Source organism: Bos taurus, chromosome 26 (genome assembly GCF_002263795.3).
Source record: "Bos taurus isolate L1 Dominette 01449 registration number 42190680 breed Hereford chromosome 26, ARS-UCD2.0, whole genome shotgun sequence".
Classification (NCBI taxonomy): Eukaryota; Metazoa; Chordata; class Mammalia; order Artiodactyla; family Bovidae; genus Bos; species Bos taurus.
In genome coordinates, this window is record NC_037353.1 from 38,964,311 (window position 1) to 38,991,222 (window position 26,912).

General features: G+C 38.0%; 1 protein-coding gene across 2 annotated transcripts in view; it reads right to left on the reverse strand.

Annotated features, from left to right (window-relative positions):
• CACUL1 (CDK2 associated cullin domain 1) overlaps window positions 1–26,912 on the reverse strand; it is a 72,474-nt gene that overhangs the window by 19,605 nt on the left and 25,957 nt on the right. For both annotated transcript variants that reach the window (XM_024986064.2, XM_024986065.2), the window contains exons 4-6: window positions 6,118–6,213; window positions 4,087–4,189; window positions 1,545–1,634 (exon numbers count right to left, since the gene is read on the reverse strand). In XM_024986064.2, the coding sequence (XP_024841832.1) occupies window positions 1,545–1,634; window positions 4,087–4,189; window positions 6,118–6,213 (289 nt within the window). The remainder of the gene's footprint in view (window positions 1–1,544; window positions 1,635–4,086; window positions 4,190–6,117; window positions 6,214–26,912) is intronic.

A 26,912-nucleotide genomic window follows, 5' to 3' on the forward strand; every position in this document is an offset into this window, starting at 1 on the left:
TAGTACGATCCTATTACAAGAGCTCAAACCTGGATAAAAATAGCATTTGGATAAACATGGATCTACAAGTTTTTCTACCATTAGTGACTAGTTTTATTCTATAATTTTGTTACTAACGATAAAAGCCAGAGCTGATAAAGCTGCTCAACTATGGAGGCAGAATTTAGAAATCTGTCATACTGTACTTGGATGTCTTCCAAAATAAAAGAAAAAAATCATTCATAATCTAGCACTAAAAGAAAAATTCATGAGTTACTTTCACCACACTTAGCAAAACGAAATTTAAAATTCTAAGAAACTAGAAATTCATCAGTTTATTGGACACAGGCAATACTTTTAATTTTATATAAATAATTATTCTGTAGGAATATGTCTAAAAATTATGAAGATTAGAGCAAGAACTTATTCCAATCTAAGTCACATTACATTTGAATATTCTAGAAATCATTAATTGTTTAAAGTAGCCTGAGAAAGAAGGTGCTTCTGGTAGATCACAGTCTAACCCTAATATCACAGTTTTTACTTGGTTTCCAATTTGGTAAGCTAAATTCTGCTATATCTTTTAAATTAAGTAAGTAAAATATTCAGATATCAGTCCATTAAAATAACCACTGGACCCAAATGAAAACAGTAACAACAGCTAATATTAGCATGCTTATTACATTATCAGGTACTGTGCTAAGTTCCTTAGATCCTGTTTTATTTCATTCAATCCTCAAGTGACAGAATTTCACAAAAAGATAATTACTGTCCAAAAGGCATCCTTTAAGTTTCTAGACTGGCAAGTATTTTTCTTTTCTCTTTCTTTCTTAAGTAGCAGAGAGAAAGTACACTCCCAAGAAAATATGAGAGGAGACTCTGAAAACCACAAGCAGTCAGAAAACAATTTTCTACCCTGAATTTCGGCAATCTCTGTCCTATGGACATTTTTTAATTGGCTAGACCACTGGGATAAATTTGAGGTGCTGGGTTATAAACAGAAATCTATGTATAAAAGCATCTGGAGAATCCTTTAAATTCAGTGTTTTTATTATAAGACATATATTAAGATAACTTACAAACCATGCCTTGAACACAGTGATCTTTGATTTTTGGTTCTGCTATTCTATCTCCCTCCTCAAAATACCCTTGTATAATTTTATCAGAACTTCTAGATTCCTTGCAAGATACATAACAGGCCTTACAAGATGGAGCTGTGAATATGTATGCCTGGGCATATTTGCAGTATGAGGTAGAAGTAAAGGAGAACCTAACAAAAAAAGAGATTCATGCCAGACACAAGATTCAACTGTATCTAAAGTGTCTCCTACAAACTATTTCTTGTATTCCCTAAACTATCTGCTTTTCACTAGTATAGAAAGATTTTCAAGTGAGATCCTGAGTTTACATTTCACAATAATGAGTATCTACTCAACTTTCTTCTGTAACAAACCCAAATACCATTAAGCCTCAGAAAACATGGAGAAACACTATCCTCTCATGAATCAGGCTGGAATTGCCATAAACAAACAAATCTAACCCCTAAACAAATGGTGAATGTTTACCTGGTCTGAGAGTATACAGGCCTTTCACAATATTTGCCATAGTTGAAGGTGTGACCTGAAATGGTGTTGACTGGGCTTCTAAAAGTAAAGCTGAAATAAAGAGAAAACGGGTTACAAAAATGATGCAACTCTTATTGATTGTCAAGGTTTCGTTTTCTATCACCATTTCGCCCAAAGACTGAAGGATAAACAAGGATAAGAAAAGAACAGCTTAAGAGGGTAAAACAAGTATTTATACACTAAATTTCTTCTTTTTAAAAATTAATCCACCACAGTCGAGTTCCATCTACCAAGTAAATATGTGCTTGTCTGTTGAAACACTGATGGAAATGATTCGATTGATGGAGGTTCTGAAAATAAGCAAAGCTTTATTAAAGCAACAGTACTCACGGTACTTAAGTGCTGCTGCTGCTGCTAAGTCGCTTCAGTCGTGTCCGACTCTGTGCGACCCCATAGACAGCAGCCCACTAGGTTCCTCTCTGTCCCTGGGATTCTCCAGGCAAGAATACTGGAGTGGGTTGCCATTTCCTTCTCCAATGCATGAAAGTGAAAAGTGAAAGTGAAGTCGCTCAGTCGTGTCTGACTCTTAGTGACCCCATGGACTGCAACCTACCAGGCTCCTCCATCCATGGCGTTTTCCAGGCAAGAATACTGGAGTGGGTTGCCATTGCCTTCTCCAGGTACTTAATTGAGTGAGCTTTAAATACTTCACATTAAGTTCATGATTTAAAACACTTACATTTGGGGAATGAAAGTTCTCTAACTCCCTCATCTCTAACTCCTTCAATCATTTCCCTTTCCCCCAAATCACCATATATTAACTAACAAATACTCATGAAACTTGGGGTAATTTTAGTCTAAGCCAGGCTTGTCAAATTATTGTTTTTTCTATTCACACCTTTTTAAAAATGGAAATGCCATCTCACTCGTTCAACATTTCTGTAGTTTCAAACATGCAATGTGTGTTACATTTGAATTCATGTACTAAAGGCCACAGGGTCACTGGTTCAAGTTTTTCCTCCTGATTTTATCATCAGTAGATAGTTATAATTTTGAATGGCATATATAAATTTAAAGGCTAACAAATGCTAGGCATTGCAGAAAAATCACGTCTTAAAAAGGAATGTTTAAAAACTGAAATTCTAAATTTTAGTTTCTTGGAGTCTCTTCTACTCTACTAATTTCAACATGACCCCAAACCCAGACTCTGTCTCTGTTAATTCATCTTCCTACTTTTGGACCAATCATCTGGCTTGCAGTAAGTCTTGAAAGTGAAAGTCGCTTAGTCGTGTCCGATTCTTTGCGACCCCATGGACTATACAGTCCATGGAATTCTCCAGGCCAGAACACTGGAGTGGGTAGCTTTTCCCTTCTCCAAGGGACCTTCCAATCCAGGGATCAAACCCAGGTCTCCCGCATTGCAGGCAGATTCTTTACCAGCTGAGTCACAAGGGAAGCCCAAGAATAATGGAGTGGGTAGCCTAGCCTTTCTCCAAGGTATCTTCCCGACCCAGGAAGATACCAGGGTCTCCTGCATCGTAGGCTGCAGTCCACGGGGTCACGAAGAGTCGGACACGACTGAGCAACTTCACTTTCACCTTTCACTTTCATGCATTGGAGAAGGAAGTGGCAACCCACTCCAGTGTTTTTGCCTGGAGAATCCCAGGGATGCGAGAGCCTGGTGTGCTGCCACCTATGGGGTCACACAGAGTCGGACACGACTAAAGTGACTTAGCAGCAGCAGCTCCTGCATTGAAGGTGCATTCTTTACCAACTGAGCTATCGTGTTATTCCCAACTAACTCTACAGGTTCAATCATATAGTCATTATGTCATCAAATACATACATTTGCAAATAATCTCTACATAACTATAACCACCTATGTCAAACTTGATAGCCACATAAGGAAATGATAAATTCACAGATTAAACATAAAATGAATACAAATTTAGGATAAATTAATTGAAAATAATCACATTCAGTTACAAAAAGATATAACATTTCAATAAAATCCTCTCCACTTAAAATTGTTTATAGAAAGTCTTTAATTAAAATTTTCTAGTTGAACTCCCCTTTTAAGTAAAACAAAATGGGAATTTGAGGGAGCCATACATGAGAGAAGGGACAAATGTATGTTCAATTCTCATAATCTTTAACTTTTTTAATAAAAATAAGGAAACTGAGAGGATACTGTGCTATTTCAAAATACTAACATTATCCTTCTAGAATTACCGGTAACAAAATTACATGCAAATGAACTCCTTAACATTAATATCATTTCCCCCAATGTCAGAGGAAAACAAAAGAGGCAAGTATCACTCCAGCTATGCAGGCACTGTTCAGAGCCTGGCTTCTCCCAGCTCACTGGGTGACCTTCAAGTCACATTTCAATTCCTCAGTGTCCCGCTATAGAATGAGGCTTTAAGACTTCTTGAGATATGATTCGCAAGATGTCAACATTGGGGTTCAGATGCCAATGCTCTCTGAGTCAAAAAGGAAAACCTGCTAGTGTCATGTCATCCCTCCAAGACGGAACACTTACGCATTAGGCTGTAAATGTGCTTTTCTGCAACATGTTCGGTAAACAGCTTTATAAGGTCATCTTTTAAGTCTCTGTTAAGCTTGGTTTCGATGTAAAACTTATTCTGAAATGGAAAACAAGTTATTTTTCAGGGCATCAATTAGAGGGAAATAATTAGTCTAATGAACTCAGGCACTAAAAAATAATTTTAGGAAACAATTCATAAAAGCATCAATTAAAACATAAAAAACCAACATCAGAAAACAAAAGCTCTGCCACTATTACAGTCTTCCTAACATGGGAGTTTAAAGCACATAAAGATAAAATGCTATAAATCATATAAAAGAACATGGAAGATACTCAACATTAACTAGACAGGGATGTAATGGACCATACTGTATGACCAGCACTTAATATGCCCTTTTATATGACTACATCATCATCCAAAGGCAACACCAGGAAACACGAGTGATAGGTATGCTATTTAAAGATCCAGGCTTAAAGCAGGCAGTGGGCATGCACCGGTTGACTCCCCTACATTCCACTTTAACGATTAGTCCGAATCATTCAGTTTACAGCATTCCTCCCGGATGGGTAGTCTTTGGTTCAAAGGCAGACAAGTGACCCAAGGTAACCCAAGCAGACCAAGGGAAACTGAGGCTTGAGTGAAGAGTACCTTACAGTCATCTTACAACCATGTGGAAAACAAGATGAAACAGATATGTAAAGCAAAGAGACAAAAACAAGCTAAGCCTTTGGTAACACTGCTGCAACTACAGATTTAACCAACCCTGGAAACGACTTCATTTCTAGAATTTTATAGCAAGAGATAATACTTTTCTTTATTTATCTACATCACTTTGAATCAAGTTTTCTGTTTCTTACAGCCAAAAGCATCCTAATTAGAATGACTGGAAAGCCAAAAAGACTAAACTCATTCGTGTTTAAAAATGCTAACTCCATGTACAGGAGTGGAATATACAAAGAGGAATATTAACAAGTTGCTCACTGATTCACTCAAATTTTAACATGTTTTCTTTCCTCTCTGATATGTTTTATTTCCCCTAAAATAAAGAAGAAAACACTTGCTAATGAAGAAATACAACACACTGCTTTACATCTTGCTTTTTCACCTAATGTTGTAGCTTGAAAAGATTTCTCTCAAAAATAACATAGGGACATGTCATTATTTTTGACTGTATAGTTTTCACTGTAAACATCCTTCATCCATTATTTAAACAGTAGTCTCCCACTGACAACACAGATTTCTCCCAATGACCTGGTTTTTTTCTCCCCAGTAAAGCATATCTTATGGACAACAAATCATTTTGAAGTTTGGTATCACACACATAGCGACCTCTAAGCAATAGAATGTAGAATCAATCTAACAACTCAACCTAATATTAACGAGAAAGTGGGACAATGGTTTCTAAAGGCTATTCCATTCAGTACGAACACAAACATTAAGATCCTATAACTTTATATATTTAAAACGTGGGGTGGGGTGGGGTGGGAGTGGAGAACACGTCAGCAAAATCAAGAGACTACAAATTATACCCATGGCATAATCCTCCAAATGAAAGAGATCATTAGAATGAAAGAAAATTTTATTATTCCACTTTTTATGGAGTTACCTCCTTGGCATTTATTATACATCATGTTTTTAGATACATGTCTTAACTGTACTTTCTGAAGATAACAAATATTTGTATATAGGAAAGATTTTATTTTCTTACCTTTATTTCTTTACCTTTATTTTCTAAGCACAGTATTTTTCATATGGTAGAAATAAAATAAATGCTAATTGGGTGACTGAGATTAAGTAATGCCTAATTGTCTATTTCAGCAATGGTATTTATGAAATTTTAAAACAGTGTACACAAGGCTAAATAAGTTTTCTATGTCAACACTATCAAATATTGCTGAAAGAGATTAATTTGCATTTCTAACATAATAGTAAAAGAAAAATAGACTATACTTAATTTTCTGCATCTGTTTGCACTTAGGCCAATAAACCAAGGTATGTGGAGAGGGAAAATAGCTCCAACTTACCATATATATGAAAAGAGGCACAATGCTCTGCAATGCTCCCATATATTGTCCAAGAGCTATATTAAATCTTTCAATATAGAGGTCTGGAGGGCTGGCCTGTGAAAAACCACATACATGGGATCATTTTGGGAAACCAGGTATAAAGATCTTCCAGCACAATCTAAAATGCAAACAGAACTCAATCAAAATTCATATTGAGATTCACAAATTAGGAAAAGAGGAGGCTTATATCCTGAAGTTTAGTTAAAAGTTTTATCTCTATTCCAGTATCTGTTATATAAAACTAAGGTTTGATTTAGTTGTCTTTAAAATTTGTGTAACTGTACCACCTTAAAAGATTTGCTCTGTTAATAAATAAAAATGTAAATTCATAATTAAGATAAATGATACAATTTTTTAAATTACCACTAAACTATAGACATTTACTATGGGAACCAAACTATATCTGGGCTTGGAAAAGAGGAGGGGGGGGATTCAAGGAAATGGTATACTATATACTTATAGTATACTTGTATACTTATAGTATACTTAGAGTATATTATATACTTATGTACTATATACTGTATATTTAATATACTATAAGAAAGGCTGTTGGTATTTTGTAATTATCTTTGACACAGTAATATTCTGAGTTCTATACTAACTAGGTTGTAAACCACTCGCGTAGCTAACCAACTATAAACCTCATCAAGCAGAAAGCAGGACTCAGAGGGTCCATATACATCTGCAGCTCTGGAGAGCAGTTAAAATAAATATAATACACGACTGGCACTTAACTGTTATCAAATATCATGTTGTAAACCCATCAAAAGAGAACACTTCCAATTTCTGTGCGTGTTGTCGAGTGTGCCTGCCTGCATGCCTGCAAGCTATGTGTGAACCCACACGCAAGTCCTAGCCAGTGAAGCTGCAAGCAGAGGCTAAACGAGGCCACAAGAGCCCTGCTCCTAAAGAATTAGTGTCCTTATAAGAAAAGGCACCAAGGGGTTCATTCTCTTACCCTTCCTCTCCCTTCCCTCCCGCTAAGCATACTCAGAGGAAAGTCCACAGGAGCGCACTGCAAGAGGATGGCTGCCTACAAGCCAGGAAAAGAGCTCTCACCAGAAATCAAATCAGCTGGCACCTTAACCTTGGACTTCCCAGTCTCCAAAATGGTGAGAAGTCAGTCTCCACTGCTTAAACCACTCAGTCTGCAGTACTGTGTCATGGCAGACCAAACAGACTGTGTTTTACACAAGTGTACCCAGGTTCTATTTCACTTTGTTCTCCGAAGCGAAATTAATTAGGTACCATTTTAACATTGAAGAAACACACAAATGGGCAAGGATTTGCCAAAAATGAGTGTGTTAGGAGATGACATATCTGGGTCTTCCAGTTCTGAATTGAGTCTTGGGCAAGGAGCTGGGATAACAGGCATGGCACACAACATCACACAAAGCTGATTCCACAAAAGGGCTGACTCGTACCCGTCTGATAAGCTGATAACCATTATCATACACAGAAAGTCTGGCTTTCAAACAAGGCTACAGAGAAACACCACACTGAAAGACTCCTAAATATTAAATACTGAGATTATAAAACCATTTCAGCTAAGCTGCTTTAGAAAATTTCCAAACAGTCCAATAATATTTTAAAATAAAATTTAACTCTTTTTTTTAGTTCTGCTTAGAAAGAAAGAAAGTGAAGTCGCTCGGTCGTGTCTGACTCTGCGGCCCCATGGACTGTAGCCCACGAGGCTCCTCCATCCATGGAATTTTTCAGGCAAGAGTAGTGGAGTGGGTTGCCATTTCCTTCTCCAGGGGATCTTCCTGACCCAGGGATCGAACCCGGGTCTCCTGCAATGCAGGCAGGCGCTTTACCATCTGAGCCGTACTTACTTCTAAGTCATCTCCCATTACTGAGTTCTTACATAGAGGTTTGGTGCACACTGTTTTAACATTTATTTTTCTTAGTCTACTGCAATACATCCAACATTTTTCTATTTAACTTCTGACGTAACTGAGGCTCAGAAACAATCATTTGACTGTAGTTCTACTGCTAATAAGCCCAAGAATTAAGACTCAAACACTGTTCAAACTTAGTCCTACATCTATTTATTAGGTAGGTACAAAAGTAACTGTGGTTTAGCATTGTTGAACTTTGCCGTTTCATACTGGAATACATTCTTAAATAAATGTGGTTATGTTATACATCATTTTAATGCGCATATCTCGATTTTTTTGGCTAATGACTTACTACTTGGTGTGTATTTCATATTTATTTCAGACTAGGAAATGATGTTAGACGAAAAGCAAACTCAAGTGATTTTCTTATTAGAGTTCAAACTGGGTTGTAAAGTAGCAGAGACAACTCTCAACATCAACAACAAACGCATTTGGTCTAGGAACTGCTAAAGAACGTACAGTGCACCGGTGGTTCAGGAAGTTTTGCAAAGGAGATGAGAGCCTTGAAGATGAAGTGTTAGTGGCCAGCCATGGGAAGTTGGCAATGACCAACTGAGAACATCATCAAAGCTGATCCTCTTATAACTACACAAGAAGTTCCCAAAGAACTCATCGTTGACTATTCTCCGGTCATTCAGCATTTGAAGTAAATTGGAAAGGTAAAAAAGCTAAATAAGTGGATGCCTCATAAGCTGACTGAAACCAAAAAAATTGTCATTTTGAAGTGTCATCTTCTCTTCTATGCAACAACAAACCATTTCTCAGTCTGATTGTGATATGCGATGAAAAGTGGGTTCTATACAATAGGCAACAACCAGCTCAGTGGCTGGACTGAAGAGAAGCTTCAAAGCACTTCCCAAAGCCAAACCTGCACCAAAAAAAGGTCACGGTCACTGTTTGGTGCTCTGCTGTTGGTCTGATCCACTACAGCTTTCTGAATCCCAGCAAAACCATTACATCTGAGAAGCATGCTCAGCAAATCGATGAGATGCATCGAAAACTACAACACCTATAGCCAGCACTGGTCAAAAGAGCCCAACTCTTCACCACCACAACGCCCTTCACACAACCCACGCTTCAGAAGTTGAACGAACTGGGCTAGGAAACTTTGTCTCCTCCTCCGTATTCACTTGACCTCTCATCAACCAACTACCACTTCCTCAAACATCTTGACAACTCTTGACAAACATCTTGACAACATGGAAAACGCTTCCACAACCAGCAGGACACAGAAAATGCTTTTCCAGAGTTCACTGAATACCAAGGCATGGGTTTTTATATTACAGGAATAAACAAATTTACTTCTCATTAGCAAAAGTGTGTTGATTGTAATGGTTCCTATTTTGATGAATAAAGATGTGTCTGAGCCTAGCTATATTTCTTGGGCTCCAAAATCACTGCAGATGGTGACTGCACCCATGAAATTAAAAGACACTTGCTCCTTGGAAAAAAAGCTATGACCAACCTAGACAGCATATTAGAAAACAGAGACATGACTTTGCGACAGAGGTCCATGCAGTCAAGGCTATGGTTTTTCCAGTAGTCACCTATGGATGTGAGAGTTGGACCACAAAGAAAGCTGAATGCCGAAGAATTGATGCTTTTGAACTGTGGTGTTGGAGAAGACCCTTGAGAGTCCCTTGGACAGCAAGGAGATCCAACCAATCCATCCTAAAGGAAATCAACCTGAATATTCATTGGAAGGACTGATGCTGAAGCTAAAGTTCCAATACTCTGGCCATCTGATGCGAAGAGCTGACTCACTGGAAAAGACCCTGATGATGGGAAAGACTGAGGGCAGGAGGAGAAGGGGACGACAGAGGGTCAGATGGTGGGATGGCATCACCGACTCAATGGACATGAGTTTGAGCAAGCTCCAAGAGTTGGTGGTGGGCAGGAAGCCTGACGAGCTGCAGCCCATGGGGTCACAAAGACTGAGTGACTGAACTGAACTGACAATGATTTAAGATTCACAGTCCAAAACTGCAATTATGCTTGCACCAACCTAATACAATCAATTTTTAGCACTTCGAAACTTAGAGAAAAAAATTCAAAATTCCAATTTAAAGCACTATCTTACCTCTATCCTTTCACATCCTGCTTTCACATCCTCCCATGCAGCTACTAACAGCTCCCCAACAACATCCATGTGCTGCTTAGGCCTAACTGCCTACACGTTCTACCTCTTCCACCACGCCCTAAGACTCACCATGGCTAACTCCTCCTACTCATTCTTCAGGATCTGTGTCACTTCCTCAAAACTAACTGAGATATATGGCCCTTCAACTGGGCACCACCACACTTACTTCCTTCTCCACTGGGTGGTCTCTGTCACTAAACTTTCAGACCCTAGAGGGCAAGATCTGTGTCTTGTCTTTACATCTCCAGTTGCAGACCACAGAACCTGAACATCATAGGTAAAGATAAATGTTTTTGGTGTGGTTATTTTTGCATTTAGAACAGTCTTGCTTATATCTAAACTTGTTTAAAACTAATCTGTGCTATGCGCTCACTTGGTCATGTTAGGCTTTGTGACCCAACGGACTGTAGCCCACCAGGCTCCTCTGTCAATGGAATATTCCAGGCAAGAATACGGGAGCAGGTTGCCATTTCTTCCTCTAGAAAACTCTAATCTTTATTTCTCATGTGTTCCCCATCCTGAACCCTCCTCCCTCCTCCCTCCCCATACCATCCCTCTGGGTCGTAAAGGAATAAAAAAATTAAAAAAAAAAAAAAAAAGAAAACTCTAATCTAGCCTTGTTTAAATCTAAATTGCTATTTTATCATTTAACAAGGTTATATGACAATTTACTTATTTAGCCTTTTGAATTTTGATTTCCATACATACAAAAAAAAAAAACAAGAAAAATACTAATGTGCCACTTCCAAGATGTGTTGAGAATCAAAGAAAATAATGTGTAAGTGCTCTGAAAAATGTCAATTATTACACATGTACATGCAAATAGTAAACCCCTTTCTGAATTAACTGTCTAATACCTCAGAAAAACTTATTAACATTATTAAAGGCATTCTCTGTCAACTAAAGAAATTGGGGAAAACGGTTCCACATTATGGGCAAACTTTTCACTATAACTAATCAACAGAATCACATGTAATATCTTTCCCCAAACTGCATCAAAGAACTCCAGAAATATTTCAGCATTCAAAGAAATAAAATGTATAAGTATTATATGAAAAAAGAAAATCTGAAGAGTTTTTGCATTAAAATAATTTTCTCTTTTCATAAAAGGATATTTAATCTATCCAAAAGTTAAAAGTATGAACACTGATCAAAAGTCATGCTTAACAGCAGACAGAATAAATAAAATTGAATTCCTTAGCTATTCTTTTAAAGAATTCCCAAAGCCTCAAAGGTTATAAGTGTTAGAAAGTACTTTTTGTACTGAATCAAATGTCAAAACAGTCACTTAGCTTTTATACTTCCAAATTTCATGTAGTACTTTTTTCAAAACCTCTTAAATAACAGACTACAAATTGTAATAGTCTTCTAAAATAAATCCAGTCTCTATGAGAAACCTAGAAAATACCTGCCAGTAAAAAAACTAATCAGATTTTTTTCTCCTTAAAACTTAAGTTCAGTATACTTTGGGCCCCACTGGGGAAACTGCTACCTATTTGATTTATATAATTTCACCATTAAGTGTATTTGAATTGGACAGTATGTGAAATTTTTTACCTCTAAAATATAAGCAAGCTTCATTTTCTTCACTAATAAAATAAGAAAAAGCAAGTCGCCAGAAAAATAACCATTATTCCAAACTTGTTCCAACTATCGTAACAGACTTATATATTCCCTGAAATTTGTAATATAGCTGGTAGGAATATTTTAATTTCTTCTTTTTTAACTGAGTAATGCATTCAACTGGTTTTAAACTCAAGGAAGTTCAAAAGTTTTAAAGGGAATTCACCTTTTATTCCTTCCTTACTGAACAAACCAACACTTAATTCCTTTATAACCTTCCAGAAGAATTTTACTTACATACAAGTAAATAAGAGCCCTATTTCTAGCCAGTGGGAACTTAGTGTATAACACAGGGAGCTCAACCCGGTGCTCTGTGACAACCTAGAGGGGTGAGAGGGGTGGGAGGGAAGTTCAAGAGGGAGGGGACATGTGTGTACCTATGACTGATTCATACTGATGTAAGACAGAAACCAACACAACACTGTAAAGCACTTATCTTCCAATTAAAAATAAATTTTAAAAAATCCCACTTATATTCTTTTTCACATAAATGCTAACTTACAATCATACTGGATCTGTACTTTTCTTAACAATGTATCTTGGAGACTGTTTCCTTCTAGTGGTTCTCAAACATTTGGATTATGTCAGGAATCCTTTATACTCTTAAAAAGTAATTGAATATTCTAAAAGTATTTATAATGTAGGTTATTCAGTGCAGTTCAGTCACTCAGTCGTGTCCAACTCTCTGTGACCCCATGAACTGCAGCACACCAGACATCCCTGTCCATCACCAAGTCCTGGAGTTTACCCAAACTCATGTCCATCAAGTCGGTGATGCCATCCAGCCATCTCATCCTCTTTCGTCCCCTTCTCCTGCCCCCAATCCCTCCCAGCATCAGGGTCTTTTCCAATGAGTCAACTCTTCGCATGAGGTGGCCAAAGTATTGGAGTTTCAGCTTTAGCATCAGTCCTTCCAATGAACACCCAGGACTGATTTCCTTTAGGATGGACTGGTTGGATGTATTGCAGTCCAAGGGACTCTCAAGAGTCTTCTCCAATGCCACAGTTCAAAAGCATCAATTCTTCAGCACTCAGCTTTCTTCACAGTCCAACTCTCACATCCATACATGACCACTGGAAAAACCACAGCCTTGACTAGACGGACCTTTGTTGGCAAAGTAATGTCTCTGCTTCTCAATATGCTATCTAGGTTGGTCATAACTTTTCATAATAATAATAAAAATTGCATTTTAACAATTTTAATGTTAAAATACAGCTGAATACTTTATAAACTAATACGTAAATAACTATATTTTCCCCCAAAAAATTAGTAAGAAGAGTGGTATTACTACATAACATCAAATAAATTAATATCACCACCTATCTCATCAGAAAAGTCTTTTTAAGGATTGGGATATTATCAAAGTCATCGTGACAGATACAGGTTTTCCAAAATTCTGATTTTCACTTCAACACTCGAATTTTACCATTGGCAAATAAATAGCATCAGTTGTTTTTCTTTAAATGACATGCATCTTTCCTTTTTCAGAAAATGTCTATTAAACAGCAGTCTAAATAACCATGAGGCGTTCCTGGTGGCTCAGACAGTAAAGAATCTGCCTGCAAAGTGGGAGACCAGGGTTCAGTTCCTGGGGCAAGAAGATCCCCTGGAGAAGGGAATGGCTACCCACTGCAGTATTATTGCCTGGAGAATTCCATGGACAGAGAAGCCTGGTGGGCTAGGGTCCATGGAGTCACAAAGAGTTGGACATGACTGAGGGTCAAACACTTTACTTCACTTTCACTAAATAACCACAGTTTGTCATTTTTTCAAATAATCTTTTAAAGGGGAAAACACTACCTAAACAGCTGGTTTAGCTCAAAACTCATGTAAGTACCACAAGTACTATTTCTCAAAACAATCTTTGCTACTTTAGTGTACACAGCTTCCCATTTCTGCACAAAGAACATTCCTTTAAGTATATTCAAAGTCACAGTTTAGTAAAATTAAGACTTATCACTGTTTCATCCTGGACATTAAGTGAAATGCTTTTGTCTTCTGCTGTGAGTGTCAAGAAATGAAGATTCAAGCTAAGACTCCAGCAGTTTTACCCACCATTGCTTCTGCACTACCAGACCAAATAACATAGTGAAAAGGGAAGATGAGATCTTAGCATAATTAGAAAAACTGGTGATTTTACAGACCCCCTGAAAAGATTTCAGCGCCCCTCAGAGGTCCTCAAACCACTGTTTAAAGAAATCTATTCTTGTAAATATGGTGTTTGAATGTACTATTCATTTAAACAGTCCCCACTGATAGCTTATTGTTTATCTTTTATCACCACACAATGTTGAAATGAATTACTTCATACAGATGCTATTCTGCAGAGTAGTCTTAAGAAAAATTAAGTTTAAAAAAAAGGTAGAATTAGATAATCAAATATCATCATAAAAAACAAAATAATTTTGACACTTTGTTTTATAGAACAAAGCTGCTAAATATCAATATACATAAACACATATATTTACTAAGTATATTCCTCAGTTAACTTAATTTTGAAAGCTAGATAGGAAAGTCTGGTCAGTTACTCTAATTAGATGTATATTAATTTTTAGAACAGCATGACTTGTTTCATAATTTTACTAGCCAATAGAGGGCTTCCCCTATGGATCAACAGGTAAAGAGTCTGCCCTACAATGCAGGCGACCAGACTTGGGTTCAATCCCTGGGTTGGGAAGATACCATGGAGGAGAAAATGGCAATCCACTCCAGTGTGCCTGCCTGGAGAATGCCATGGACGGAGAAGCCTGGCAGGCCTCAGTCCAAAGGGTCACACAGAGTCGGGAACACTAGCACTAGACGCCAACAGACAAATATACTACAATCTAGGTCAGTACTGCCCCGAAGAATCTCCTGATGATGGAAATGTCCCGTATCGGTCATGTCCAGTATGGCAGCCACTGGCCACGTGTGACTACTAAGCACTTGAAATGAATTTAGTAAGTTACATGTGACTAGTGGCAACCAAACTGGATACTACAAATGTAAAATACAAGTTCCAGAACTTAATAATTATATCCCTCCTCTTCTATCCACACCCTGTTCCCATCCCACCAAAATGAAAGATACACACAAATAAAATCTAAGAGTACCTGCTTTTATGTTCATAAACAACATAGTTGTCTTCAAATAAATAGCTTTCATATGTTATAATGAAATAGGGAGGTAGAAAGGAAGGAAAGGAAGAATGTAATAAACCTAACAAGGCCACTAACACATAATGTTTGTTGGAAGTAATACATATTCATTGAAATTTTTAAAAATCAAAAATGCAATTATAGAAAAATAACCACTACCAAGAATGGTAGATAACTACCATCAACATTTTCTTCTGTTCTTCTGTGTGTATGTGTTTTTATGGAATGAATTTTGTAATCTAGTATTATCACTGTGCTATATATACTCATTAACACCTCCCAGATCAAATACATTTCTACAATGTAATTATAATGACTATCTGGCCCTAGCAGTGTCTACTTCATCAGTCCCTCTTCACTAGACACTTAAACCAAGCTCTGCTATTTGTATTATCCAGGTATGCACAGTACTCCTACTCCAGACTGGCACTGCAGTGGTGCAAATGTGTTGTGTGTCTTCAGCAACAATACAATCTTACATTTAAACCAAAAGACACACCACTCCTAGCTTGAAGAGAGTCCAGGTTTGGGAATCACGACACATTTCCCCAGGCCACCGCTCTCCTAAGCACCTGAAAGGTTTATTAATGATGCAGATTCCTTTGCCACACTCCAATCCAAAGTCCAGACTCAGAAACTCTTCAGGAGTGTGTATTTTTAATGAGAACTTCAGGGGATTCTTTAGACAGCTGGCCCAGCAGCGGTTAAGCACTTAGAAAACTCTATCTTCGACCACTTCAAAGGAAAGAGAGGTGCTCTACAGGAAGGAAGTCTAAGGGATCCAAGGGAGGGTGGAACAGTAAGCACTCACTGACACAAGGCATTTACTGCATGACACAGGGACACTGCAGCTGCAAACTATACCAAAATCAGTAAAAATATGGTACACTAACATTTTAACATTAGCATTAAGACTATAGGTGAATTGTTTTTTTTAATTTAAGAGCTTCTTGATTATCGAATTCAGTGATTATGAAGTTATTAAAGTCTAGCAGTGAAGCTCTAACTCCACTTAGAATGCAAAAAGCCACCAGAGAACATCAGTCCTGCCCTGATAAGAAAAAGCTGGTCAACCTACAAAATCAATTTTCTGAGCTCAGAGACCTGACGTCACCATGTTTTACAACTACAATGTCCAACCCCTCCTGATTCACACTAAGAACAGTCACAGTGCACTGTTTGAGAGTCTGAGGCCTTATCTACTGAAACAATAAAACTCAAATCCAACTCAACTACTAACATGACTGACTCAACTCCTCACACTAAGAGCCCAACAGAAGAGCGGCAGGCCCACTAGTAATAAGCATAAAATCATTTATGCCAGTCTCTACTATTGTTTCCATACACACTGTCCAGCATTCAATTAGAAACACCCCAAAAAAGCAAGAAAACACACCCACTGTCAAGAGTTAAATGGCCAATAGGCCCAGACACAGAGATGCACACAAGCTGAAACTATCTTACGCACTTTAAAGTAACTATGATTAATACACGTGACGATCTAGAAGAAAAGGTTGGCAACACGCATAAAAAGATGGGGTTTTTAAAGTCAAACAAATGCTAAAAATTTTCAAGTAGTTCCTTCATCTTTTAACATTTATCCCTTCTATTACCAAGCAGGACTTCAGCATTTTGGATGCCATACAAAGGGCCCTGAATGCTGTCTTAATATTTTCTGAATCAAAAATTCCTTTTTCTCTTTTCAATCTGCCTCTCTATGAATAACTTTAGCAAAAAAGAAGAGCATGTAATATACTTGGTCTAACTAGCTTAATCCGTGACTTTGCAGAGCACTTCCATGCTGCCGACAGCCGGATTTCTCAAGGACCCAGAAGCAAGGCTACACCTGAGACCGACAGATGCTACATACAAACGGAAGTTCTTTCCAAACAGACACAATACATCCGTCTAGTATTATATTCTCATCCATTCCCATTTCCAACGTGCAGATATTGCTTCCACAGTAAAATATGCAAAAAATTGTAAGATATGTACAAGGTAAATGAGTCTCAGGAGCTATTAAGAATTATAATGTATATATTAGATGCTCCTAATACAAATTGTAAGGATGATTTTCTAATTAAAAACAACAGTAAAAAATAAACTGAGTCTAACAGACGGTGGAAGACATTTCTTGTTTAGGCCTCTTAACTTTCAAAGTCAACTGCTACTATTACTACTGTTACCATTATATGGAAATTTCTTTCTCACTTATTTCTAAAAAAAAAAAAAAGACTGTCTTTATTTTTCAAATACTATTTGGATCTGAACACTAAACAGAATTAAAATCAAGCCTCTGTATTCCTGGATTCCTTTAGCTTACCCACACAACAGTGAGATAAACCTAGGTTCTAATCTCAGTTTTTTAACTGACAGGTGGTGGTTTAGTCAATAAGTCGTGTCTGACTCTTGAGACCCCATGGACTGTAGCCCACCAGGCTACTCTGTCCATGGGACTTCCCAGGCCAGAATACTGGAGTGGGTTGCTCTTTCCTTCTCCAGGGTATCTTCCAAAGCCAGGGATCAAACCCCGGTCTCCTGTGTTGCAGCTGGATTTTTTACCAACTGAGCTACCAGGGAACAACAAAAAACAGTTACAAAAGGTTCAAGGATTACATAATAGTGAAAATATCCAAAGAAGTCAGATGGACTCGGATGACTTTTCAATGTCCTATATCCCTCATCTCTTTGAACGATGAACAAAAATGATCTGATCACTTCTACATATTTGCTTATTTTTTGAAGTAAACCTTTTTTCTTATCTTTTCCAATTTAAGTACATAACTCTGTCTTAAAACAAAAAGTTTACTTTAAAAAGAGTATAACTCATCAAGGTACTCTGTACACTCTGATAATAAACAACTGCAAATAATTATTAAGTGATTTGACTCTCCTGCTCATCACAAATCCATTTTCCAAGTTAACTCTTTTAACTGTAACAGACGGTTCTAGAAATCTCAGCTATAAGGCAAGCACATTTTTTTTTATCTTTATCAACTTAGTAAGCGCTTTTACTGGATCTCTTTGGGGCCTGGTGGTCCTATTAGGACAAATGAAAAGAAAACACAGACTTGCCTTCAAAGGATGGTGGTAAGCATATTAGAACTATGGTCTGAACGCAAGCCTATAGACTGAACAAGGGTTAAGGCGTCTCACTGGCAAATTCCCTGAGATAAGAAAAACTTTGCTATAACAACTACTTTAAGTTCTAATTTGTACTTAAAAATAGATCTCCAAATAACTTATTCGGAAAGACTTCTTGGGAAGAGTTACTTACCAGTTGGCAGTAACAGCTACCTTACTTGAAATCTATGCAGAAAGGGTAACAGACATTGTTCTTATTATCTAAAAATCTGTTAACCTTTCTGCATAGTTGTAGAATATATGTATACACTTTGTAGTTCAACAGCTATAGAAATTATAGCCTCCAAAAAATACACAAAATTTCACAGGACGACACTCATGACAACTAGTTGAATTATGCTGCCATCCACTGGACAAAACACAAATGGCAAAGCAATTCTTGCTCTGATTTTTAAACACAAAGACAATCAGGTTCCATTTGTTAGCAGTTTTAAGAGTAAAGGATGTCAAACCCATGCAGTTCAGTTATCCAAATGGTAGCAGGGCAAAACAGAAAACAGAATCTTCTAGATATCATCAATTCAAGTGCTGATTTTATCAGTCAAAACACAACTCCCCAAACCTCAGTAACTCAACAGAACAGAGCTTAGATAAACAAACTGTGATATAACCATACAATGGAATGCTATCCAGCCAAAAAGAAGAATGAAGCATCATGCTATAATCATAAATAAACCTTGAAAACATGCTACATAGTTATTTAAGACAGATACCGAAGGCCTCATATTGACTAATTCCATTTCTATAAAGAATAGGCAAATCCACAGAGACAGAAAGTAGATTAGTTACTGCCAGTGGCTGAGAGGAGTGGAGATGCCGGACTGGCTACTAATAAGCGCCAGCTTCTTTCTGGGGTGAATAAAATGTCCTGACATTAGTGGTGATGTTGCACAACTTTGCGTCCACACGAAAACCCACTGAGTTATAACTTTCAAAAAGGTGAATGTCGGGGTATGTGAATTGTATCTCAATAAAAATATAATAATCTTTTATTGTGTTTAAAAGAGGAAAAAAGTACATACAGCATACTTTTATTTCTCCCTTGTTTCATGCCCATCTTGAGTATAGCTCCACACTATACTCACTTAAGGATCCAGGTTACAGGAGGCTTTACCATCTAGAGCACTGGGCAGAGAAGGGAAACATGGAAAATTACACTGCCAATCTTAAAGGCTTCAGATCTTTGGCGGGTGCACGCCTCACTGAACACACTTTCTCTTACAATTCACAAGCCAATGCACTTAGCCAAGTCTAACTTCAACAGGATTGAGAAGTATACTCTTGATTGGGAACATTTGGTTAACAGAATCAAGACCAGCATATTTACCTAATGAATTGTTGTTGCTGTTTATTTAGTCAGTAAATTGTATCTGACTCTTGTGCGACCCCACAGACTGTAGCCCGCCAGGCTCTTCTCTACATGGAATTTTCCAGGCAAGAACACTGGAGTGGGTTGCCATTTCCTTCTCCAGGGGATCTTCCAGACCAGGGACTGAACCCACATCTCCTGCATTGACAGACAGATTCTTTACCACTGAGCCACCAAGAAAACCCTACCTAATGAGTACTTAGTTCAAGACCACAACAGGCCAAGGAAAACAAAGTAAGTTAGGATCCTTGCCCTTAAGAAGCTCTCAGTATTGCAAAGGTGACTTCCTGCTGGTAACTAAATATATGCCAAGTGCTAAACTAAGGACTCTAGCAGCAACACAAAGTGCTAGGGCGGCAAACCCTAACAAGGGGACAAGGAGAATGCCCCCTCTGCAGAAAGGGAAGGAGGAAAGAAACAGCGGCCAAAGGAATTAAGAAAACACACAAAGATAAAAAGACAACCCCTGACCCCACCACCACCACCATCTAAATTTTAAAGGCAAAATACTCTTACACTATCTTGCTAAGTTCAGGTGCAAGGAGCCTTGAAATTCTTTTTAAGCAGGATGGTGTTTGTTCTTTGGGCAAACGAAGAAGCAAAAGGTTAAGAAAATGAATGACATGCTAAGTCTAAAAAATAAACAAAATGGATAGAGGGAGGGTGCAAGGTCAAGATATGAACCAGAAATCTTTTTCTATTGTTTGAGCAAGTATGAATGAAGACCTAAATAAACTAGGGACGTGGCAGGGAATAAATCTGAGACAATTTACAAGGGAGGAAAATCAGTAAGACTTGTGACTCATTTCAAATCTCTATCATGCTATTCACCACACTCCAGTATATTAAAATGACCATCACAAAGAATAAACCCATCTTACTCATCACTGTATCCTTTACATCCAGCACAATGCCTGGCATATGGACACTAAATGTTAGCTGAGCTAAATATTCAAAAACCACTCTCATCTTCCCTCCCACTCCCACTTCTAACAATTCCCCTGAAGCCAAAATGACCTTCAAATGCTCTCATCCTACAACTCTTCCAACTTACTGTCTTATTTGTCCTGCCTCTTTCATCTGTGCAATGTGCCCCAGACATCTCTTTCTCCCTTTTGATTGACAACAGGTTCACAATTTTTCACCCAAGATTCCTGGGACTAGAAGTGTGCTACAATTTAGAGCTTTTCAGATTTAGAAAAAGCCTCTTGATGAAAGTGAAAGTGGAGAGCGAAAAAGTTGGCTTAAAGCTCAACATTCAGAAAATGAAGATCATGGCATCTGGTCCCATCACTTCATGGCAAATAGATGGGGAAACAGTGGAAACAGTGTCAGACTTTATTTTTTTGGGCTCCAAAATTACTGCAGATGGTGACTGCAGCCATGAAATTAAAAGACACTTACTCCTTGGAAGGAAAGTTATGACCAACCTAGATAGCATATTCAAAAGCAGAGACATTACTTTGCCAACAAAGGTCTGTCTAGTCAAGGCTATGGTTTTTCCTGTGGTCATGTATGGATGTGAGAGTTGGACTGTGAAGAAGGCTGAGCACCTAAGAATTGATGCTTTTGAACTGTGGTGTTGGAGAAGACTCTCGAGAGTCCCTTGGACTGCAAAGAGATCCAACCAGTCCATTCTGAAGGAGACCAGCCCTGGGATTTCTTTGGAAGGAATGATGTTAAAACTGAAACTCCAGTACTTTGGCCACCTCATGCGAAGAGTTGACTCATTGGAAAAGACTCTGATGCTGGGAGGGATTGGGGGCAGGGGGAGAAGGGGACGACAGAGGATGAGATGGCTGGATCGCATCATTGACTCATTGGACATGAGTCTGGGTGAACTCCGGGAGTTGGTGATGGACAGGGAGGCCTGGAGTGCTGTGATTCATGGGGTCGCAAAGAGTTGGACACGACTGAGCAACTGAACTGAACTGAACTGAACTGATGGTACATAAACCATATACTCTGTAAAATATCCGGTAGAGAATGGGAATATCAACCTATTGATATTTCTGGGAGAAAACATATGTAGGTTCCCACTAAGTTCCTTCCTTACATGAGTTTTAACCAAGTTTTACTGCAAATGAGTTTTGGCACCAAATTTAAGAGGGGGGAAAAAATCAATTTTCAAAGTTTTTTTTTTGTATTTTGGAATTACAGACAAGGGACTGGGGACCTATATATATTCAGAGATATGTAATTCATATCTCAGTTTTCCTTCACTCCTACTGACTCTCCAAGTTTTCATCTAGGGATATTTTCCTTCTATCTGAAGAACACTCCAGTATTTCCTCAAAAGGAGAAACTACTGGTGATGAATTCTCCCAATTCTTGGCTAAAAATGTATTCCATCGGTTCTCTCCGTTTCATGATCACATCTCCTAATATAACCAGGTATTTCTGACTGAACATCAGACACTGCTTATGAAAAATTATGCAAACAATTTGATGCCTAGGATAATTATCTTGCTACAGACAGAATTTACTTTTGCTTCTGGTAAGCCACTAGAGGAGCTAGCAAATCCACACCATCTTCATTCCATCAGGAATCAAATGCCAGCTACCATGACAGCTCTAACTGACCATTCTTAGTATACCTGGGATGTGATCCTTTAGGTTTGGTGGGACCTGAACCCCAATTTTTATCACCCTACCCTCATAAACCCATCAAAGTTTTATAAAATTTCTCAGCCTGCAAATCCCATGGATGGAGGAGCCTGGTAGGCTGCAATCCATGGGGTCGAGAAGAGTCAGACACAACTGAGCAACTTCACTTTCATGCATTGGAGAAGGAAATGGCAACCCACTCCAGTGTTCTTGCCTGGAGAATCCCAGGGACGGGGGAGCCTGGTGGGCTGCTGTCTATGGGGTCGCACAGAGTCGGACACGACTGAAGTGACTTAGCATAGCATATGACACTACTCTTCCCAAATAAACAGGCGCCTCTAGCAGAGAAATGGCTCAAATGCTAGTCTCCCGTCTCCAGATTTCCTTCTTTTCCCAGATCTTGGTCCTATAATTCTTCACTTTTTAATTAGCTCCTTGGACTTTTTTTTTTTTTTTAACATTTTTGTTTTTTGGCCATGCCACAAAGCATGTGGGATCTTAGTTCCCTGACCAGGGATCGAACTCGTGCCCCTGCAGTGGAAGGGTGGAGTCATAACCACTGGACACCAGGGAAGTCCCCATCCCTGCTCTCAGCTGAAGAGTTGGTCTAAATGACTCAGCCTTATCAATCATACGTCTATGGCTGCACCTGCCAGAGCACCCTGCACACTAGCATAGGAAAGAGCAAGCTCTAGTAGGTTCCCCACTAGGGATCCCTACAACCCACCGACCAGCTCAGTTACTTTATACTGGCTAAGAAATCAACAGTGATTAAGAAAAGCAAATGGGAATCTTTGATGTTTTTGAATAAGAAAGTATGCCCATCAAAAATTAGCATTTTTAGAAGATTCAGTTCAGTTCAGATGCTCAGTCGTGTCCGACTCTTTGTGACCCCATGGACTGCAGCATGCCAGGTTTCCCTGTCCATCACCAACTCCTGGAGATTGCTCAAACTCATGTCCATCAAGTCGGTGATGCTATCCAACCATCTCATCCTCTGTCGTCCCCTTCTGCTCCTGCCTTCAATCTTTACCAGCATCAGCATCTTTTCCAATAAGTCAGTTCTTTGCATCAGATGGCCAAAGTATTGGAGCTTCAGCTTCAGTATCAAGATTAGTCAGTCCAAAAAAAAAAAAACTGACTGAACAAAGGAAGACCAGTTAGGAGAGTCCTGCACTACAGTAGGCACTAGCCAGCAATGACAAGGAAAAAGATGACAGCAGTGGGAATAAAAGGGGACAGAAACAAATCAAAGTATTGTATTCTATCAACCTTGACTAGCACCTGGAAATAAGAGGTAAGGGAGAAAAAAGGAGTCAAAGGTGAATATGAAATAACAAGCCTGAGAGTAAAACTGATTTGAGAGAAGAGGAATTTCAATTTATACATGAATATGGAGTATCCAAAAGGAGAAATACAAGTTAAAATGTCTAATGGGCATTTGGAAAAGCTGGTTTGAGCCATCACGTAAAGTATAATGATTGCCACAAGTTTCAATAGAATTTTCTAAAACTAACCAGAAAGAATATCATTTACTAAACTAATAAACCAATTTTGGTATATCAAAAAATCAGAACTGTAAATTCACATTTTGAGGCTTTGGAGACATAGGGGAAAAAAACAGAATAGAGATGTTCATCCCCATATTTAAAGAACAGAGGAGTGAAGCACAAGTCCGGGAGAACGACTTTAAAAAAAAAAAACATGCAAAATAGGTCACAGTTCAAACAATCTGGTAGTTTAAGTAAAAAAAAAAAAAAAAGTATAGATACATACATAAGAAAAATACAATAGTAAGTAGAACACTAAGTCGGTTTAGCTATGAAAGTGATTTAATAAATTTAACAACAAAAAAGTTTTTAACTTACCAAAGTGGTCAAGTCATTGTTCAAAAATACATTTTTTCAAGAACAAGCAAGTCAGATTATGCTGTGATTAAAACATTTAGGTTTGACAAATTAAAAGAATCTTTTAAAATATCTAAAACCAATATTCTATAGTTTTTAAGTCAATAACTGGGGAACATGAAACATTATTTCATATACTCTTCAATCCCTTCAATACAATATGGCTTTTGATAGAAATAAATAAATCATTCTGACAGTGTAAACATACACACACCAGTAGTTATTTTAAGATGCTCTTGAAAGATAAGAGGTTGATGCCCTAAAGGTCCAACTCACTGATTATATTAATCCAAACACCAAATTTCTGATTATCTGCCAAATGCACCTCATATCACACTCCTGTTTTAGCTCATAACAGCATTTCATTACTACACTCACAGCTGCAAACAAAACATTCCACCCAAACGGAACTCTTCTGGCTCAAGGGACCTGAGCATACACTCATGTTCTGTCCCAAATGAAAACTGTCCTTAAGGTCTCTATAAAGTAGAGATTGCATCACGATTATGCCACACACCTGCAACACTGAATAAATTGATATACTGGATTAAGTGAAAACTGAATTAATAAAATGCCTACACAACTAGTTAGGACTTTCCAGATGGCTCAGTGGTAGAGAATCCACCTGCCAACGCAGGAGACGTGGGTTTGATCTCTGGTCTGGGAAGATCCCCTGGAGAAGTAAAAGGCAACCCACTCCAGTGTTCTTGCCTGGGAAAGCTCATGGACAGAGGAGCCTGGTAGGCTATAGTCCATGAGGTCACAAAGAGCTGGACACGACTTAAGAGACTGACCAACAACAGGCATCCAGAGACATAAAGATTAGTGGTCACTAATTATGCTACTCTTCCCACTGGTCAAATCTGATGCCGAACATTTACTTGACAAACATTTGGTGAGCTGTAACTGTGCCAGGCACTACGGATAAAAAGACAAACAAGACAGAGTCCCTGCCTTCTAAGGAGGAAGGAGCTGTCAGGTGTCCAGACGTGGACGCAGGAACAATACAGAGTTGTTATTGCCAAGATGCTATGGGTACACAGAAGAAAAAGTTCCACTGGCGTTCTGTTTGTCTGAGGGAAATGCGAGGGTGTGAGGAAGATTTTACACAGGTGGACACTAATGAGTTTAAGCCTGAGAAAAGAATGAAGCAGCACTGGCCGAGAAGCAAGCAAAGAAAAAATATCTTAGACCTGAGAGTAAAGGAACCAGATATTTCGGTAAAGCCACTTCATTTTAAGAATGAGAAAATTTGCAAGATGATATCAGCATGCTTAATCAAGAGGCAAATAGCTGCTGAGGGGCAAGAGTTGAGACCAGAGCCCAGGTCCCCATATTTTTATCCACTTCATCCTGCTATTAATAATGGTTTGACTTAACAATTTTACAACAGAGATCATTTCGAAACAAGATTTTTCATAGTCCCATGCCGCTGAACTCAAAGTAGGATATGTATTGATTCTAAAAATAAACTAAGTTCCCTGGTTTTACATAGTATACTATCTGCATATTTATCAATATAGCTTTTAAAATTTTAGCTATCACCTAATACTAGCTCACAAGAGCTATCACCCTTGACTACATTTTAATTTTTATAAGAATTATGCCTATATTAATACAAAGCAAAAATTCTTTAGTTACCTAACATGCCATATTAGTAATGGTAGAGAAAACAGGCATTCTGATACACACCGAACCAGTGGGAGCACATAACTTGGCACAACTTTTGTGAATCACAAAATATGCACAAAGTACATGAGATGGCAGGCAGACCTCAGAGATACTATAGGTTCCACTGCAGACCACCACAATAAAGCAGTTATCAATAAATAGAGTCACACGTATTTTTAGTTTTCTAGTGCTATAGTCTATTAAGTGTATAATAGCATTATGTCTAAAAAAACCCAATCCATGTACATACTTTAGTTTAAAAAAACCAATCAATGTACATACTTTAGTTAAAAAAAATGCTTTATTGCTAAAAAATTCTAATCATCTGAACCTTCAGCAACCTAAAGTAATATCACTCATCACAAATCACCATAACAAATATAATAATAATCAGAAAGCTTGAAATACTGCAACAATTGCCAAAGTGTGACACAGAGACACTACGCAAACAGATGTCCTTGGAAAAATGACGTCAGTAGACTTGCTTCAGTTCATGGTTGCCACACACCTTCAATTTGTAAAAAATGTAGCACCTGTTAACTGCAATAAATCAAAGCACAATGAAACTTACAAGAGCGATTATTCACTGTACCACTGTTAGTAATAGCCAAAGACTGGAAGCAACCTAAATATTCACCGGTTAAAAAATGGTTAAATAAACTGAGGTACATCCATAAAGCAAGGGACAATGAACTATGGTGCATTTGTGATAAAGAATAAAGGAGCTCTACACACAGTCAGAGATCACTCTCCAAAACCACAGAAACTCACTCTCCAAACCTCAGTGACTCCCAGGTATTAGGTCCCTGTACAGTCCATCCTGGGCAAGTAACAGGTTACCTTTGGGATACCGATAACTGATCAAGCAAATTTATGCCAGAGATTGTAGCAAGTGGTCTTCCAAAACTATCGGTTAGATAGAGCTTGATGATACTACACTACAAGGCCCTCTACCTTTAAAAATATTTTACAGTAATATTCTAATTGTAAGAATGAAAAGTCTTACAGTGCTTACAAAATTAAGTACCAGAAAAATCTACTCAAGCAGAAACTGCAATACGACAAATAGCTTTGGCAAATCAGAACTCTATCAGTCAAATTAATGACACACGCGAAGTCAGAGCATAAGTGTAAAATGTATTATAAAATTTCCAATTCACATTTCAAAGATGACTTTTATAAGACAAGTAATACATTTTATCCTTATAAGTTGAACTGAAAGGTTTGCTTTCTGTTTAGAAGACTATTTAATA